This window comes from Balaenoptera musculus, chromosome 11, assembly GCF_009873245.2.
Source record: "Balaenoptera musculus isolate JJ_BM4_2016_0621 chromosome 11, mBalMus1.pri.v3, whole genome shotgun sequence".
Taxonomy (NCBI): domain Eukaryota; kingdom Metazoa; phylum Chordata; class Mammalia; order Artiodactyla; family Balaenopteridae; genus Balaenoptera; species Balaenoptera musculus.
The window spans coordinates 19,505,394-19,525,860 of NC_045795.1; the positions used below are offsets into that span (position 1 = coordinate 19,505,394).

The 20,467-nt window shown below is 38.4% G+C and overlaps 1 protein-coding gene across 3 annotated transcripts; it reads right to left on the minus strand.

Annotated features, from left to right (window-relative positions):
- Positions 1 to 938: 938 nt before the first annotated feature.
- On the minus strand, positions 939 to 20,440 carry TDP2 (tyrosyl-DNA phosphodiesterase 2). 3 transcript variants are annotated; one of them, XM_036870772.1, is made up of 7 exons: positions 20,229 to 20,440; positions 19,955 to 20,040; positions 15,733 to 15,906; positions 14,906 to 14,997; positions 6,447 to 6,565; positions 4,955 to 5,125; positions 939 to 2,274 (listed from the first exon to the last, which is right to left on the minus strand). In XM_036870772.1, the coding sequence occupies exons 1-7, from the start codon at positions 20,289 to 20,291 to the stop codon at positions 1,993 to 1,995; spliced, it is 987 nt and encodes a 328-aa protein (XP_036726667.1). In that variant the 5' UTR covers positions 20,292 to 20,440; the 3' UTR covers positions 939 to 1,992. The 3 variants fall into 3 exon arrangements, with proteins under 3 accessions (XP_036726667.1, XP_036726666.1, XP_036726668.1); XM_036870771.1 differs by having other exon boundaries at positions 20,127 to 20,440; XM_036870773.1 differs by lacking the exons at positions 19,955 to 20,040; positions 20,229 to 20,440 and adding an exon at positions 19,729 to 19,871.
- Positions 20,441 to 20,467: the final 27 nt, after the last annotated feature.

The window sequence follows — 20,467 nt, forward strand, 5'->3', positions numbered from 1 at the left end:
TTTTTTATTTATTTATTTATGGCTGTGTTGGGTCTTCGTTTCTGTGCAAGGGCTTTCTCTAGTTACGGCAAGTGGGGGCCACTCTTCATCGCAGTGCGCGGGCCTCTCACTATCGCGGCCTCTCTTGTTGCGGAGCACAAGCTCCAGACGCGCAGGCTCAGTAATTGTGGCTCACGGGCCTAGTTGCTCCGTGGCATGTGGGATATTCCCAGACCAGGGCTCGAACCCGTGTCCCCTGTATTGGCAGGCAGATTCTCAACCACTGCGCCACCAGGGAAGCCCTCGTCTGCTTTTTATATGTTGTTGGTTGGGACATTTGTTCTTACTAAACTGCACAATAAAAGACAAGGAACTATCTTTTTTTGAAGGTGGGAGAAACAGGCCTAGCAAGATTCAAGTACATTCCCTATCAGTGGCAAAGATGGTGCTTAGCATATTGATATGTAACATTCTGAGTTGGAATTTCACCAAGAAGGGGGGTAAGGTACACAAAGCTACTATACTGAGAAAACTTGAGATTCAAAGTAAAAAGTTCAAGATACTGCATTAGTAGTAGTTTCTTAATTCTTGCATTATTTGAGAACTATTGCCCATCGAAAGCAGACCAAAAGTAGTTTTGTTCCTATTCACTTCACTTATAACTTGTTTCTTAGATTTTGTCACTATAAGGAGTAAATGGGAAGGTATTTCACTTGGATGCTCTGAGTCATAAAAAGAAAACGATACTCCTTCCAGTTTTAAAACAATTTGATAATTATTTAATCTAATACACACTACTACATATTTTATTTTTTTATATTTAGCCTTTCACTCATCTAGATTTTTTTTTTTGTAATCTGAAGTGTGGTAGAGTTCTAACTTAATTATGCTTCCAAGTGAATAAGCAATTTATGCCAAAAACATCCTTTTCCCACAAAAATGAACTATTGCTTCCGTAATACATGCTAAAATATTAGCATTAATACTCATTTTTAATGATTAAAATTATGATTAACATATAAAACTTTTCCATTATGACAAAGCATATGTTATATATAAATACAGCTTGTCTTTTTTTAGGTGTTTTAGTTGTTAATTTTGACACCCCTGATGAAAATAAGTTTCTGCCACTTCTCATTCTAATTATTACCGCCAGCTTTCATTTTTGTATACTGAGGAAGTCAATATATTCTTGGCAATACTTGGCAGAGTGAGAAGCAATGTGGAAAGCTGTTTTCTCCACACAAAGGTGAAACAGTAGCAGTGGAGCCAGAAACAGGAAGCAGGTAAAAACTTCAATCCCATCATGAGCACAAAAACATACTAAAACAAACTATAAGCAAGCAGAATTCTTTATTTAAAGTACATTCTCTTATGGGAAAAAAATCTTTCCTTAAAGCACATGTAGAAGTGCTCCTCATTCACGTCTTGAAAAAAATTCAGTTTTACAAGTAGCAAAACTAAAAGGCTAATTCTTTTTACACATTTACTTTTCTTAGAAAAAAAGTCCAATGCCTCTATAAAAGTGACTTTAATCATTATCAAGCCTAACTTTGCCTCTGTTGGTGACATAACTACAAACATGAATTTTTTAAAAATTAAGGGATTTTAAATCATGAGTTCATTTCTAGCTTACCAATTAGGCACTGTTAGCTGACAAAAAGTCTGATGTAGGACAGCTGCAATCTATTTAAATGCAGATCCAGCCAGCAGCTGTGAGCACTCTTACGAGCCAGAGCTTGTAATAGCTGATAGCCTTTGTGACCTTTCATTAAGAGGCCTCATGTTCCGAACACAGGTATGCTTTCATTGAAATAAACATTAAGATTTAGTTCTGAAATCTGAGGACACAATTTACAAAATAAAATCACAGGCGTTTTTTCTTTTGTTACAATGATCCAGTATATTAATTCCTCCATAATAAACTACTTTTCCACACAGGTAGCAATTACATTTGCAAAAACACAGAACAAAATTGCTCCGAACATTTAAAACTCGTATTTGAAAAGCAGTTCACAATATTACATCTAAGTTGCACAGAAGCCCCCAGTGATCACTAGGAAATCTACCACAGTGCAGCTTTTCCAACCCAAGGAGGTCCAAACTTCGGGGAACGATGTGGCCGCCTTCTGCTGCTGCTCTAAAAAATATTCGATCAAAACGAAACTTACAAGTAGCAGCTATTCCAAGATTAGAGTTCACTTGTGTATCCCATGTATACTGGCAATGCTTAGGTTTGCCCAAAAACTCCCAGACATCCACAATGTTGTTGGGTAAACCACCACATTTGGTAACCTACAAAGAAAAAGAAAGAAAACTCTTTTCAGTCTTTTTTCCCTTTTATTAAAAAGGTCTTTACCATTACCACAACTAGGTGCAACTTTTCAAATCAGAATGCCACAGATTATTTATTAATGCACAAATGCAAAACTAGATACAACTAGATATATTATAAAATTATTTTACTGCATGGTAATAAGTAGGTAATATAAAAATATCAAGAGAGACAGAGAGGTCTGAAATTTGCCCCTTCGCTTCTGCCACAAGTAGCTTCCTAACTTTGGGAGTCAGATGAAACTCAGAAGACTGAAAATCCATGGTCTCAGTTATTGCTATTAGTAGTTTAAAAAAATGAACATTAAGTGTAAAGAAGGCAAAACTGTTACTCTAATCTATAAATTTAGAAGTATACCATTTATATGATCCAATAATGTCAAATGCCTTCAGTTTTATTTGAAATTTACTAACAACATTAACTTTTCCTCCCATTCACACTCTAGGATTTAAAAATTTTTTTTATCGTGGTAAAGTACACATAAAATTTCGACTTTAACATTACAGTTCTGTGGCATTAAGTACATTCACATGATTGTGCAACCATCACCACCATCCACCTCCAGAACCTTTTCAATGTCCCAAACTGAAACTCCACCCATTAAAGACGAACTCCCCATTCCACCCTCCCCCCAGCCCCTGGCAACCACCACTCTCCTTCCTGTCTGTATGAATTTGACTACTTTAGGAAACTCACGTAAGAGGAATCATGAACATTTGTCCTTTTGTTACTGGCTTATTTCACTTAGCATAATGTCTTCAGGGTTCATTCACGTTATAGCATGTGTCAATATTGCCTTCGTTTTTAAGGCTGAATAATATTCTATTTCAGGGCTTCCCTGGTGGCGCAGTGGTTGAGAGTCTGCCTGCCAATGCAGGGAACATGGGTTCGAGCCCTGGTCTGGGAAGATCCCACATGCCGCGGAGCAACTAGGCCCGTGAGCCACAATTACTGAGCCTGCGCATCTGGAGCCTGTGCTCCGCAACAAGAGAGGCCGCGATAGTGAGAGGCCTGCGCATCGCGATGAAGAGTGGCCCCCACGTGCCGCAACTAGAGGAAGCCCTCGCACAGAAACGAAGACCCAACACAGCCATAAGTTTAAAAAAAAAAAAAAAATTCCATTTCATGTATCAATATATGCATTTTGTTTATTCATCTGTCAATGGACACTTACACTTAGGTTGCTTCCATATTTTAGCTACTGAGAATAATGCTACCAACCCAAGTGTACACCTATCTCTTTGAGGCTCTGCTTTTGCTTGCTTGTATTCACCCAGAAGTGGACTTGCTGGATCATATGGAAAGTCTGTTTAATTTCTGGAGGAATCCTTACACCATGTTCCACAGCAGCTGCACCATTTTACATTCCCAGAAGCAGTGCACAGGGGTTCCAATTTCTCCATATCCTTGCAACACTTGTTATTTTCTGTTGTTTTGTTTTTTTGTAATAGTCATACTAATGGATGTGAAGTGGTATCTCATCATGGTTTTGATTTGCATTTCTCTCATGACCAATGATGTTTAACATCTTTTCATGAACTAACTGGCCATTTGTATATCTTCTTTCAAGAAATGTCTAAATCTTTTGCCCATTTTTTTTTTTAATTGTATTTATTTATTTTTGGCTGCGTTGAGTCTTAGTTGTGGCACACGGGATCATTCATTGCGGCGTGCTGGCTTCTCTCTAGTTGTGGTGCATGGGCTCCAGAGCATGTGGGCACCAAAGCTGCGGCACGTGGGCACTCTAGTTGTGGCGTACGGGCTCTCTAGTTGTGGTGTGTGGGCTCCACAGCACGTGGGCTCAGTAGTTGCGGCGTGTGGGCTTAGTTGCCCTGCTGCATGTGGGATCTTAGTTCCCCGACCAGGGATGGAACCTGTGTCCCCTGCATTGGAAGGCAGATTCTTAACCACTGGACCACCAGGGAAGTCCCGTGCCCAGTTTTTAATGAGGTTTTTTTTTTTTTCTGTGTGTTTTTTTTTAAATTGTAGGAGGTCTTTGTATATTCTGAATATTCTGAATATCTCATCAGATATATGATTTGTGAATATTTTCTACCATTCCATGGGTTGCCTTTTCACTCCATTGATAATACCCTTTGATGCACAACAAGTTTTTAATTTTGATGAAGTCTACCTTATCTATTTTTTCTTTTGTTGTCTGTGCTTTTGGTGTCATATCCAAGAAATCACTGCCAAAACCAATGTCATGAAGGTAAAAAAGGCTGAAAAAAGAAAATCCAGAAGGAAAAGAGTTTGGGACAACTATGTTGGTCAAATCTTTCTGTTCTTCTTACCTTACAACTAAGAAACTGCAAATAAACGACCTTTTCTAAATTCTTCTAATCATTATTTTCTCTATACCCCTCTTGTTAATCAATATATATTGTTTTGTGTTGTCTGTTTCATATACCATATATATGTTTTCACCCAATAATGTAACAGCCCCTTCTGCCTCTGCTTCCCCTGTGCTAGGCAAGTAGCACAGGCTAAATAATCATTTGCTAAATTGCATGTGCAAGGTCACTTATACATTATGAACAGATGAAAGTCCTAGTTTTAATAGCTTTAGTCAAAAGAAACCTAAATTAGTTTCCACAGCATTAATCTGCCCATAAACAATGAAATGACTTCATCACTCACTTCTTGATCCCTTAAATTTGTATCTCCTGCAAATATAACTGTAGCTGACTCTGGAACCTCTTGCATTTTCTTTAAAACTATTTTCAACTGATTCATTCGTTCCTTAGCATGCCCTCTGGTGCTCTCCAAATGAGAAGTCATAAGGCAAAGTTCATTTCCTGACACACTCACCTGCAACAAGATAAACAGAGTTGTTAAAATGATCCACTAACAATTAACACTGAACTTTGTTCACAGAATCAGTAACTATTCAACTGATGGGTATATATCAATATTTACTAAAGTGAAACTATATAATCAGCACCGTGCTTATCCTTAAAGGTCAAAGAATACTCCCAAAGAATACTGAGCAAGTACCCACTAATATTTCAAAACCTCCCTCGAATGTCAACTCCACTGTGAGCCCTTCCCCAGCATCCCAGGCATCAGTGGCTCCCTCCCCTATCCTCCTACAGCGCCGTGTAGACTGTTTATAAAGTCCCCTAGATCGAAATGCAGCACAATTATGTCTCTCCTACAAAGCCCTGAGTCATTTGAAAGCAAAGATGGCTCTTTTATTTATTACTGTTACCGAGAGCCTGGCACATAGGTAACCCAAAATAATGTCAGTTAGATGAATGAATGAGAATCACTTACCATTTGCAATTAAGATACCAGCAATGTAAGATCTGTCATTATTTAAACTAATTGCCTGCAGGGTCCAGTTCAAATTCTTTCACATTGGGCATTCATGATCTCCTATAATCTGGATCCAACCTACTTTACCAAACCTGTCGTCACACTACCCCCTTTGTGCCCTCTACATCCAACTGAATAGAAGGCTCGTTTATAGCTATACATGCTCTCTTTCATATATACATACCCTGCTATTTGCAATTTGCAAAAGTTTGCTCATGGTGGTTCTGCCACCTGCACTGTTCTTAATGTCTACATTTTACATATTTTTCAGGGCCCAATTCAAACACAACTTCCATCATGAAACTTTCACTAAACAATGTAGCTGAAAATCATCTTTCCTTTCTCTAAACTTCCATGGCATATCATTATACCTCTCCCATGGCATTTATGCCCTTCGTTTATTTTAGGTACTATACATACAATCTCTCCCCTGCTAATCTACGAGCTCTATGAGACCAAGATCTATTTGACTCATTTTTGTAAGACTCACAGAGTACAATAAAGTACCAAGTACAGTGCATTTAATAAGAAAAAAAAAACTACTTTAGGAAGCAACTGTGGAATGTTAGCAAACTCTTATATATTAAGAAAACATCTAATGAATCAAGGATTTTATTTTTACAATTTGTCTATATTTGAAATGTATGTAAAAATTTAATTTATAAAGTTCTTTAAGACTATTTAAAAGAACCTATAAGTGAGGAGTAAATATTTTTCTAAAGACAATGCTTTTTTAAAAAGGACACCATCATGGAACTATGAAAAAAATAGTTCATTCTTTTTTTTAAAAAAACAATTAAAAAAAATTACTTACATGCACACACAAAAGGTTTCTCATCATTTTTGTATCTGGAAAAGGAATAATCTCTTGGCTTTTAAATTTCAATCTCGATTTCTTCAACATTATAGCTGTGAAATATCCTTTTTCATGACCTTCAAATGTTTGCGGAAAAGAATTTAGGCTGAGAGATCAGGGGTATCTGCAGTTTATCCCAAGCTCCCCTACTGAAAATTTTATAACAAGCAGGTATAGATATTTAAATGGATATAAATCTTAAAAGTAAACTATTATTTCAAAATAGTTGAAGATGGTCAACCAAGTCCCTCTGTAACTGTAAGCATGGAAGAAATATAAAAGTGTAACTGGAAGTATGGAAGAAATACAAAAATAATAATGAATTTACATAAGTGCCCAAAACAGTTAACAGTGCTAATACCAAACATAAAAATTTGAAAAATTTCTGAAAGGCAGAGTAGATGAGACTTAAACTGAGGCAACTTGACATGCAGTTACTTTTCACTCGGGAAGCACCAGAAAAATCACAGTAAGTGAATAAAAAATTTATAAAGGTATAAACTTGCAAGAAGAAAAGAGAACAGAAATGGAGGGGCAATGAATGAAAGCTTCCAAGTTTTTAAGAGAACAAAGTAGGTGGAGAAGTGGTAACTGGTTTATCAGAACGGAGGGGAACCAGGAAAAGAGGAACAGGAAGAGAAGGGAGGAAGAAACGGAGGGGCAGGGAGGAGGGCAGCAGACTAGAAAGATGGCAGGTGGGGAGTCCAGCAGGAGGAAAGGAGGCGGAGAGGGAGGGAGGAAAGGAGAGACAGAAAAAAGAATTTTCCAGAACTGAAGGTCACAAACCTCCAGATTGAAAGGTCCTACCAAGTGTTTGGCATAATAAATGAAAAAAAGACCCCCAAAACACTGGAGTTAAAAAGAAGAGCCTCGACAGCAACAGTCAGCTCTACCCACCACCAGAGCCTCCCATCAAGCCTCTTAGATAGCCTCAACCACCAGAGGGCAGACAACAGAAGCAAGAAAAACTACGATCCTGCAGCCTGTGGACCAAAAACCACAGTTACAGAAAGATAGAGAAGATGAAAAGGCAGAGGGCTATGTACCAGATGAAGGAACAAGAAAAAACCCCAGAAAAACAACTAAATGAAGTGGAGATAGGCAACCTTCCAGAAAAAGAATTCAGAATAATGATAGTGAAGATGATCCAGGACCTCGGAATAAGAATGGAGGCAAAGATTGAGAAGATGCAAGAAATGATTAACAAAGACCTAGAAGAATTAAAGAACAAACAAACAGAGATGACCAATACAATAACTGAAATGAAAACTACACTAGAAGGAATCAATAGCAGAATAACTGAGGCAGAAGAACGGATAAGTGACCTGGAAGACAGAATGGTGGAATTCACTGCTGCAGAACAGACTAAAGAAAAAAGAATGAAAAGAAATGAAGACAGCCTAAGAGACCTCTGGGACAACATTAAACGCAACAACATTCGCATTATAGGGGTCCCAGAAGGAGAAGAGAGAGAGAAAGGACCAGAGAAAATATTTGAAGAGATTATAGTCGAAAACTTCCCTAACATGGGAAAGGAAATAGCCACCCAAGTCCAGGAAGCGCAGAGAGTCCCATACAGAATAAACCCAAGGAGAAACACGCCGAGACACATAGTAATCAAAGTGGCAAAAATTAAAGACAAAGAAAAATTATTGAAAGCAGCAAGAGAAAAACGACAAATAACATACAAGGGAACTCCCATAAGGTTAACAGCTGATTTCTCAGCAGAAACTCTGCAAGCCAGAAGGGAGTGGCATGATATACTTAAAGTGATGAAAGGGAAGAACCTACAACCAAGATTACTCTACCCGGCAAGGATCTCATTTAGATTTGATGGAGAAATCAAAAGCTTTGCAGACAAGCAAAAGCTAAGAGAATTCAGCACCACCAAACCAGCTCTACAACAAATGCTAAAGGAACTTCTCTAAGTGGGAAACACAAGAGAAGAAAAGGACCTACAAAAACAAACCCAAAACAATTAAGAAAATGGTCATAGGAACATACATATCGATAATTACCTTAAACGTGAATGGATTAAATGCCCCAACCAAAAGACATAGACTGGCTGAATGGATACAAAAACAAGACCCATATATATGCTGTCTACAAGAGACCCACTTTAGACCTAGGGACACATACAGACTGAAAGTGAGGGGATGGAAAAAGATATTCCATGCAAATGGAAATCAAAAGAAAGCTGGAGTAGCTATACTCATATCAGATAAAATAGACTTTAAAATAAAGAATGTTACAAGAGACAAGGAAGGACACTACATAATGATCCAGGGATCGATCCAAGAAGAAGATATAAAAATTATAAATATATATGCACCCAACATAGGAGCACCTCAATACATAAGGCAACTGCTAACAGCTCTAAAAGAGGAAATCGACAGTAACACAATAATAGTGGGGGACTTTAACACCTCACTTACACCAATGGACAGATCATCCAAAATGAAAATAAATAAGGAAACAGAAGCTTTAAATGACACAATAGACCAGATAGATTTAATTGATATATATAGGACATTCCATCCAAAAACAGCAGATTACACGTTCTTCTCAAGTGCTCACGGAACATTCTCCAGGATAGATCACATCTTGGGTCACAAATCAAGCCTCAGTAAATTTAAGAAAATTGAAATCATATCAAGCATCTTTTCTGACCACAACGCTATGAGATTAGAAATGAATTACAGGGAAAAAAACGTAAAAAGGACAAACACATGGAGGCTAAACAATACGTTACTAAATAACCAAGAGATCACTGAAGAAATCAAAGAGGAAATCAAAAAATACCTAGAGACAAATGACAATGAAAACACGACGACCCAAAACCTATGGGATGCAGCAAAAGCGGTTCTAAGAGGGAAGTTTATAGCTATACAAGCCTACCTAAAGAAACAAGAAAAATCTCAAGTAAACAATCTAACCTTACACCTAAAGAAACTAGAGAAAGAAGAACAAACAAAACCCAAAGTTAGCAGAAGGAAAGAAATCATAAAGATCAGAGCAGAAATAAATGAAATAGAAACAAAGAAAACAATAGCAAAGATCAATAAAACTAAAAGTTGGTTCTTTGAGAAGATAAACAAAATTGATAAACCATTAGCCAGACTCATCAAGAAAAAGAGGGAGAGGACTCAAATCAATAAAATCAGAAATGAAAAAGGAGAAGTTACAACAGACACCGCAGAAATACAAAGCATCCTAAGAGACTACTACAAGCAACTTTATGCCAATAAAATGGACAACCTGGAAGAAATGGACAAATTCTTAGAAAGGTATAACCTTCCCAGACTGAATCAGGAAGAAACAGAAAATATGAACAGACCAATCACAAGTAATGAAATTGAAACTGTGATTAAAAATCTTCCAACAAACAAAAGTCCAGGACCAGATGGCTTCACAGGTGAATTCTATCAAACATTTAGAGAAGAGCTAACACCCATCCTTCTCAAACTCTTCCAAAAAATTGCAGAGGAAGGAACACTCCCAAACTCATTCTATGAGGCCACCATCACCCTGATACCAAAACCAGACAAAGATACTACAAAAAAAGAAAATTACAGACCAATATCACTGATGAATATAGATGCAAAAATCCTCAACAAAATACTAGCAAACAGAATCCAGCAACACATTAAAAGGATCATACACCACGATCAAGTGGGATTTATCCCAGGGATGCAAGGATTCTTCAATATACGCAAATCAATCAATGTGATACACCATATTAACAAATTGAAGAATAAAAACCATATGATCATCTCAATAGATGCAGAAAAAGCTTTTGACAAAATTCAACACCCATTTCTGATAAAAACTCTCCAGAAAGTGGGCATAGAGGGAACCTACCTCAACATAATAAAGGCCATATATGACAAACCCACAGCAAACATCATTCTCAATGGTGAAAAACTGAAAGCATTTCCTCTAAGATCAGGAACGAGACAAGGATGTCCACTCTCACCACTATTATTCAACATAGTTCTGGAAGTCCTAGCCACGGCAATCAGAGAAGAAAAAGAAATAAAAGGAATACAAATTGGAAAAGAAGAAGTAAAACTGTCACTGTTTGCGGATGACATGATACTATACATAGAGAATCCTAAAACTGCCACCAGAAAACTGCTAGAGCTAATTAATGAATATGGTAAAGTTGCAGGATACAAAATTAATGCACAGAAATCTCTTGCATTCCTATACACTAATGATGAAAAATCTGAAAGAGAAATTATGGAAACACTCCCATTTACCATTGCAACAAAAAGAATAAAATACCTAGGAATAAACCTACCTAGGGAGACAAAAGACCTGTATGCAGAAAACTATAAGACACTGATGAAAGAAATTAAAGATGATACCAACAGATGGAGAGATATACCATGTTCTTGGATTGGAAGAATCAACATTGTGAAAATGAGTATACTACCCAAAGCAATCTACAGATTCAATGCAATCCCTATCAAATTACCAATGGCATTTTTTACGGAGCTAGAACAAATCATCTTAAAATTTGTATGGAGACACAAAAGACCCCGAATAGCCAAAGCAGTCTTGAGGGAAAAAAATGGAGCTGGAGGAATCAGACTCCCTGACTTCAGACTATACTACAAAGCTACAGTAATCAAGACAATATGGTACTGGCACAAAAACAGAAACATAGATCAATGGAACAAGATAGAAAGCCCAGAGATTAACCCACGCACCTATGGTCAACTAATCTATGACAAAGGAGGCAAAGATAAAGAATGGAGAAAAGACAGTCTCTTCAATAAGTGGTGCTGGGAAAACTGGACAGCTACATGTAAAAGAATGAAATTAGAATACTCCCTAACACCATACACAAAAATTAACTCAAAATGGATTAGAGACCTAAATATAAGACTGGACACTATAAAACTCTTAGAGGAAAACATAGGAAGAACACTCTTTGACATAAATCACAGCAAGATCTTTTTTGATCCACCTCCTAGAGTAATGGAAATAAAAACAAAAATAAACAAATGGGACCTAATGAAACTTCAAAGCTTTTGCACAGCAAAGGAAACCATAAACAAGACAAAAAGACAACCCTCAGAATGGGAGAAAATATTTGCAAATGAATCAACGGACAAAGGATTAATCTCCAAAATATATAAACAGCTCATTCAGCTCAATATCAAAGAAACAAACACCCCAATCCAAAAATGGGCAGAAGACCTAAATAGACATTTCTCCAAAGAAGACATACAGACGGCCACGAAGCACATGAAAAGATGCTCAACATCACTAATTATTAGAGAAATGCAAATCAAAACTACAATGAGGTATCACCTCACTCCTGTTAGAATGGGCATCATCAGAAAATCTACAAACAACAAATGCTGGAGAGGGTGTGGAGAAAAGGGAACCCTCTTGCACTGTTGGTGGGAATGTAAATTGATACAGCCACTATGGAGAACAATATGGAGGTTCCTTAAAAAACTAAAAATAGAATTACCATATGACCCAGCAATCCCACTACTGGGCATATACCCAGAGAAAACCGTAATTCAAAAAGACACATGCACCCGAATGTTCATTGCAGCACTATTTACAATAGCCAGGTCATGGAAGCAACCTAAATGCCCATCAACAGACGAATGGATAAAGAAGTTGTGGTACATATATACAATGGAATATTACTCAGCCATAAAAAGGAACGAAATTGAGTCATTTGTTGAGACATGGATGGATCTAGAGACTGTCATACAGAGTGAAGTAAGTCAGAAAGAGAAAAACAAATATCGTATATTAATGCATGTATGCGGAACCTAGAAAAATGGTACAGATGAGCCAGTTTGCAGGGCAGAAGTTGAGACACAAATGTAGAGAATGGTCATATGGACACCAAGGGGGGAAAACTGCGGTGAGGTGGGGATGGTGGTGTGCTGAATTGGGCAATTGGGATTGACATGTATACACTGATGTGTATAAAACTGATGCCTAATAAGAACCTGCAGTATAAAAAAACAAACAAAACAACTAATACTAAACTTTCATTGGGTTATTTGTATGGAAATATGATAATATAAATGTTTCAGACATTACATGAAATTTCTAAAAATCTTATATTTGTATTTGTATGGAAATATGTATGGAAATATGTTAATATAAATGTTTCAGACATTACATGAAATTTCTAAAAATCTTATATCTGTATTTGTATGGAAAAATGTATGGAAATATGTTAATATAAATGTTTCAGACATTACATGAAATTTCTAAAAATCTTATATGTTCTGGTATAATGTTATAAGTAATAATCCTAGTTATTACTTTAAAATGTATATCTCAGAAATAACTAATTTTCTTGTCAACTGCATTATTATGAACTTTCATCAAATCTTTAACCGTGGTCATTTTTAAGTCTTTTGTCATTTACAGACAGTTCTGGGTGTACTCTGATGATTTTGCAAATATGTTCCTATAAAAGGGTTTCATCTTCAAGAAATTCATGGAAAAGACTCTGACAAGTACAGGTTTCTGGTAACTGACTGTACTGCTGAACTGAATGAATAAGCATTTTCAGAACTCTAATGAAAAACTGATGAACTCATAAAAGTGCTAACAAAAGATCAAGATGAAAAAAAAAATTAATTACATGGGACTGAGTGAACTGATGAGGATGAGTATAATTTTTGTGACTTTCTGTCTGAATTTAAAAAAAAAAAAAATCCCACAAGGACTCAGAGGCAAAGAATATACAAATCAATTTTCACTGCAAAGTAAAGGAGCTGTTACAGTGGAGGATTACTGGACTGAATGTCAATATTATGACATAGTATGAGTGTGTTTCATGTTTGGTAATTGCAATCATTGTTGCTTATGTTGTGGTCATCCATGTACAATGCTTGGTGTCAGTCTATTTATGTCTTGTAAAAATAAAATACAGTGTGTGTGTGTGTGAATAAAAAAAATAAAAAATAAAAAAAAAAGAAGAGCCTCAAAGCTTTCAGAGGGGGAAGGGGGGGGGAAGAAAGATCAAGAATTAGAATGGCATCAGACTTCTAATCATCAATAATGGAAACTAGAAAACACTGAAATCATGCCTTCAAAATTCTGTGGGAAAATGACTTTCTACCTAGAAATCTTTGTCCAGCCAAACTATCAAGGAACTATGAGAATAAAACATTGGCATTTCCAAATAGGCTGGGATTCAAAAACTTCACTCCCCATGTGCTACTTCTTAGAAAGTGACTAGAGAATGTGCTCCAATAAAATGAGGAAGTAAACCAAGGAAGAAAGCATGGGATTCAGAAAACAAGATAACCAAAACAGAAGACAGGCAAAAGGAATCCCCAAGAGAATGCAGAAAAGTTGTCCCGCAGAGAGAGAGAGAGAGAAAGGCAGATAGAGAGAACTCTCTCTTCAGCAATTTTGGATTAAAAAGTAAATCAAAATTAAAATCATACACTAGGTAAAAGTGAAAGTCAAAGAAAACATGAGATTTAGCCAAAAGTCATGAAATGAAGCCAAAGTGGTATATTAAATGCACTTAGTAAAAACAAAATAGATGAAAAATCAAAAACTAAAATATTCAGGGCAAAAAGGTAGAAAAAGAACAAAATAAATAAAAAGAAATAAAGACTTTTTGAAAAAGCATAACCACAATGCAATCACCACACTTAAACATTTTCTAACAATTTGATTTCAACAAAAAGCTACTTAGTGCCTCAAATTTTGGCAATTTATATTTTCCTGAAAAATCATCCATTTCAACCATTTTTCCACATATGTAACATATTCTCCTATGATTTTTTTAGTATCCTGTTGCCGCAGACCGGCTGCAGAAAGCTAGAAGTTCCTGGCGGTGAGGGGTAAGGAACTGAAAAGCACCAGTATGGGATCAGAAGGGCCAAGACAACTGATGGTTGCAAGGCAAGTGTATTCAAAGAGCATGAATGTATATATAGGTTTAGTACGGAACGAATATCAGACAATAAATAATTAAACCTGTATTTCCACATAATTCTGTCGCCACTATCTATGCGCCACTATCTATGCGTCAGCATGCCTTGTGGGCCTTTCTTTGGAGATACAGACTTCCCCCTCAGGGCAGCACTTCCTTTTTCTGGGGAACAACCAGGGGCTCTTAGATGCAGAGCAGGCACCTAGAACGAAACTGGCCGCAAGCCATCTTCCTTTTTTCCGCTCAATACCACAGCGTCAGGAGTGCATACCAAGAAAGAGACAAGCAGTTCTCCGGAAAGCAGAAAGCTGAATAAGCTTACAGCTTGGGGGCCACCACATCCTGTGTCTGACTTCTTTTTCTCAAACTTACTTTATTTGTGCTTTTTCCTGTCTATGTTCCAACTATCTAACTTTGGTTTATCTCTCACCTTGTTTTTCAAAGAAAAAGACAAGTTAAATAACAGGAAAACTGTTACCTGTAATTATCTCGTAACTACTTGCTTTCTTCTTTAGGTAGGCAGAATATGGGGGAATAACTTCCTGTAGAAATACCACATCTGGGCTGTACCTAATTAAACACATCAATTTATGAAAAATATGAGGTATACCATTTCATTTGCAGCTACCTAGATTAGGAAAATGGCACAGCATAAAAGAAACACAAAATTATAGTCCTCTAGGACACCTAATATTCAATATTTATGCTGACCTTTGATAACTATAAAATGAGAAAGACCTGTGCTATTTAACACATAACACTGTAAAGATAAAATTAAAAAAAAAAAACACATACATGACAACCTTTCAAAGTTAGAAGAACAGGAATCATTGACACTAGAAACCAATAATATTAAGAGCCTACAATGGTCCTCACTCTTAACAGATGCCTTAAGTGTTACTGTCTTCTTCAATCCTCTTGAAACAGTTATTATCCATGATGAAGAAAACTGAGCTCTGGAGAACTGAAGTGGCTTACAAGTGGTTCCACAAGGTCACAGAGCTAGTGTGTGGCAGATACGGATCATTTTGGTAATTTTCTTTTCATAGCAATAATTATACACAAAGTTTAGTAAATAAAATAGTACTAGAAGGCTGTGAACAAAAATTAGTGCTCCCTCTGTACCCCAAGCCACAATCCTGCTCCCAGAGGCAGTCACTCCCAATTCTTTCACACGTTTCCTCTGAGAGCTGGACTCTGAAGTCAGGACCGATTCCAAAGCCCATAACCTTGAACTGTTACCCTCCTTGTAGGCAGGTAAGACACATTATCACGTTACCATGAAACAGATGTAATAATACTTACAAAGTCAAATAGGAACACACCCCTCGAGCCCTCTCTGGCAGATTGTTTAGGTCCAATCCATCAATATTCCAGGTAATGAAAGAGAACATGCTGCCATCTTCTTGCTGAACATTTTCAGATGTGCTGGTTTTAGAACTAATGGAATCACTTGTTTCTTCCTTGGTTAGGTCAACACTGGCAAGATAAGAATGAAACACAACTTTGCAAATAATCTATAAACTGATTAATTTAAAAATTATTTTGTGAGTCTCTGTAGCCCTCATTTTACAGGTAAATAAATTTTAAGAGTCCTAAAAGTATCTGCCTATAGAACAGCAAAAGTCTGATGAGTGAGGAAAAATAGATTCTTACTGTGTTATCCAAATGTCTGCTTACTTAGAACCAACTCAATATCCTTCAATGACATAGGTCACTAAAATGATTTGATAAACTATGACCCCAAATCAGACTGAGTAATGTAAGATTTCCACATTTATCTGGATTTATTTTAAATCACATTTGAAATAAGATCTCATTGTGCCACATAAATAATGGCTGCAATTCTTTGTTATTCCCCTCACTGAGAGGTGAAGTCCAACTAATACCCTTCCCCTTGAATCTGGACCTTAGTGACTTGCTTGACCAATAGAATATAGTGAAAAGGATTATTCTGGGATTTCTGAGGCTTGGCCATAAGAAGCCTTGTAGCTTTCACTCAAGCCTTTTGGAACACTCTGTCCAACAAGAACCCTGAGCTGCTACATGAGAAATCTGACTACTCTGAGACTGCCATGCTGGAGAGACCATGTGTATGGGCTCCAGCCCACAGGTCCGCCTGACCCCACCTTTCCCACCAAGGCCCAGACACTTGAGTGGAGGGACAAACATTATTAAAACGCAACTGCTAAGCATTTATAAAATATACATAAATTTAAGAACTAGGATTTTACATTTATAATTTTAATAAATGTAATGCCAATATTTTAACTTCTTTAAAAAAATTTTATTTTTTAATTAAAAAAATTTTTTTTGGCCAGGCCACGCAGCTTTTGGGATCTTAGTTCCTTAACCAGGAAATGAACCCGGGCCACAGCAGTGAAAGCGCCAAGTCCTAACCACTGGCCCGCCGGGGAACTCCTGAAAAATTTTTTTTATTGAGGTATAATTAACAGATAATGTTATACTAGTTTCAGGTACACGATATAATGACTCAGTATTTGTATACATTGCAAAATGATCACCATGATAAGTCTAGTTAACTTTTAAACTTCTTATGAAATAATTTCAGACTCTCAAAAAACAATAAAAAGAATTCTACTCACCACTCATACAGATAAATGTTAACATTTTACTTATTTAACATTTACTTGCTTTACTCTTTTTATTCTGAAACATTTGCATAAATACTTTTGAATGCATTTCCTAAAAATAAGGACATACATACCTTAGTACAATTATCAAAAATCAGAAAATTATCATTGATACAATGTTATTAAATAATTTAAAGATCTATTCAAACTTTGCCAATTGTGCCAGTAATGTCGTAATCCAGGATCACATGTTGCATTGAGATGGCATGCCTCTTTCAGGCTCCTTTGATCCAGAATAGTTCTTCAGTCTTTGTCTCTCCTGATGTTTTTGAAGAATACAGGCCATTTATTTTGTAGAATGTCCTTCAGGTTGGGTTTGTCTGATGTTTTCTGAGGATGTGTATTTTTTGGCAGGAATGACACAGAAGTGATAGGGTGTCCTCCTCAGTGCATCAGGTCAGGAGGCCTGATCCAACAGTATTGGATTTGTCCCCAGTACTGGTCACGTTAACTTTGATCCCTTGGTTTCTGCACTGCACAGTTATGATTTCCCCCCATGTAATAAGTATTTTGCGGGTAGGTACTTTGAGACTATGTAAATGTCTTGTTTCTCATCAACTTTTACCTATTAGTTTGTTTTGTTTTTTGTTTTTTGTTTTAATTTTTGGCTGTGTTGGGTCTTCATTGCTGTGCGCAGGCTTTCTCTAGTTGCGGCGAGCGGGGGCTACTCTTTGTTGTGATGCGCAGGCTTCTCATTGCAATGGCTTCTCTTGTTGTGGAGCACGGGCTCTAGGCGTGCGGGCTTCAGTAGTTGCAGCACACGGGCTCAGTAGTTGCAGCAAGCAGGTTCAGTAGTTGTGGCGCATGGGATTAGTTGCTCGGTGGGATGTGGCATCTTCCTGGACCAGGGATCAAACCCGTGTCCCCTGCATTGGCACACGGATTCTTAACCACTGCGCCACCAGGGAAGTCCCTTAGTTTTACTGTCCATTGATGATTCCTGTCTGAGATAATTACTATCAAGATAGTTCCCAAATGGTGATTTTTTTTCTAACTCTAACATGCCTTCAACATTTAGTAGTTGGAATTCTACTGTGAGGGAAAGTGTTCCCTTCACTCCTGGACAAATGTATTTATATCAGTGTGGATTCTTATTCTATTCTATACATAAAGCCTCACTCTCACTGACATTTGATCTGAGTTCCAAGAGACCACAGACCACAGCCTCATCAATCACTTTGCTTGTTTTCTGCCAATTCGTGATTCTGGGCTAGGGGACTCCTAATGGTCCTCTACCCCACCATTACTCAGCTCCACCCACATTTTTTTTGAGGGACGATTTCAGGGACTCCACCTCCTTTGTTCCAACTTCTTTACTGACTACAATTTAGGATACAACTAACAGACACTAACACAGGCTAGTCTGAGTAAAACAAAAGGATTCACAAGGAAACAGAATCATGTCCCAGAGCCAAGTACAGGAACACAGCTATGCCTACGGAAGTTCGATCAAGGCTCTCTCTCAATCCTACTCAACTTCCCTCGGTTTCACTGTCTCTCTGCAGACTAGCATTCTCAGCTTCCCCATGCACAAGAGTATGGGTATAGGTCCCCCACAGGTACTGAGTTAACATGTACAGTCCCAGCTTGACAGGAAGATTCACTAAACACTCTTGGTCCTAATCCCAGGAGAGAGGATCTGACTGGCCAGCACGGGCTAGATGAACACCTACTAATCTAACTGGCTCTAGCTAATACAACATGGGAGCCAGAGATATGTCACTGTGGATGGGTAGACAATTCCCCAACAACAGGCCAGGCAGACAGAGAAAGGAGCCTAATGAAATGATCTTATCACATCTATAAGACAGTGCAGCTGAAAAGCTCACAGGGAGAAAGAAGTATCTACTATGAACAGTTAACTACAGAGGCTGCCCATACAGCTGGGAGAACTTTATATATTCAATTCATACTTATTGAGAGCTTATTACATGCCAAATATTGTTTGAGACTTTGGGAAATCAACAATGTATGAAACAGATACTGTCTTCACCAAATGTGTAGTCTAGTGGGAGATATAAAATACTAAATAGCGATTATAATATGAACTAAGTTGTCATGCATGATGCTATATAGAATTACTCAAGAGGAGAACCTTACCCAGACTTGGGAAATCAGGGAAAGCTTCTTGAAGACAAGTCATGTCTAAGCTGGACTTTTAAGATAAATGTTACTTAGCAAGGAAGGAGGAAGAAAAGGGTTCTAGGCAGAGATGATAAATATCTTTACAAAGGTTGAAAGGCAAGAAAAAATGGCCCACTGGAGAAAGAGAAAGTTTGGTATGCCTGGAAGTTTTGTAGGGTAGGAAAGAGAGTGTGAAAAGAAACGAACCCAGAAATATGGTCAAACCGTGGAGGGACCTGTAAGGCACTTGGACTTTAAGAGCAGAAGTGCATGAATTGGGGAGGGAGCACTGGAATAATAGGGGCGGATGTGCAGTTTATAAAAACTATTATCCTGGCCGGGCGGCAGAGAATAAACAACAACAATATAAGCAGCAAGAAGACTTCCAAGTTACCATTCCTCAGTAGAGGATTTTGCCTCATTCATCTGTTTCGAAACCCTTGCTTACATATTGCCTAAAATTGTACTCAAAAAATTACATTTCAGATATCCCCCCACCCCCCACCCCCCGACTCCAAAGTACCTTCGAAGTGACAGCCTGGACTTCGAGAGAGAAGCGTCAGCCCCGCTGCTGGGACGCGTCTCCATCCCACGCACCAACAAAAACCCTCCGCCTCCGGCTATTCAGAGGCGAGATGTGCCTCTACTCAAACCCGCCCGTCCAACTCGACTGCAGGTCCCAGGATGCCCAACGCAACCCGGTACAAACTAACTCCGCCCGGAGTGGTCCCCGCCCCCTCATCACTCACCAGAACTCGGGCTCCCAGGCGGTCTCAAGATGGCTTTTTAAAGCGCTCTCCTCCACGGCCGGCTCGAAGTAGGAGTCCAGCGCTCTCTGCAAAACAAAGACACAGAGATGGAACGTGTGCGCTGCACGGACCAAAGTAAAGAGCGGGAAAGAGAGAAGCAGCGAAAGCGTACTTCTATCTCCCAGTCGTTCTCGGCCAGGTAGCACTGAGCCACGGCGGCGTCGCAACTCGCGACCGAGGCAAACTCCACACACAAAAGTCTCCGCTTCTTCACCTCGGGCTCTCCCTCCTCCCGCTCAGCCTCCGGGGCACCGTCCGGACCACCCTTCCGCTCCATGGGACCGCCGCCAGCTCACCTCCCTCTAACCCGGGCCTAGCAGGGAGACGCCTGGAGCTCTGCGCAGGCGCCCAGCACCCCAGCGCTCGCGCATCAACCGCCTCTTGCGGAAACGCGCTCCGCTGTCGGAGGACGATAGCGCGCCTGCGCAGCAGGAAAGCGGGCCCGGGCTGGCG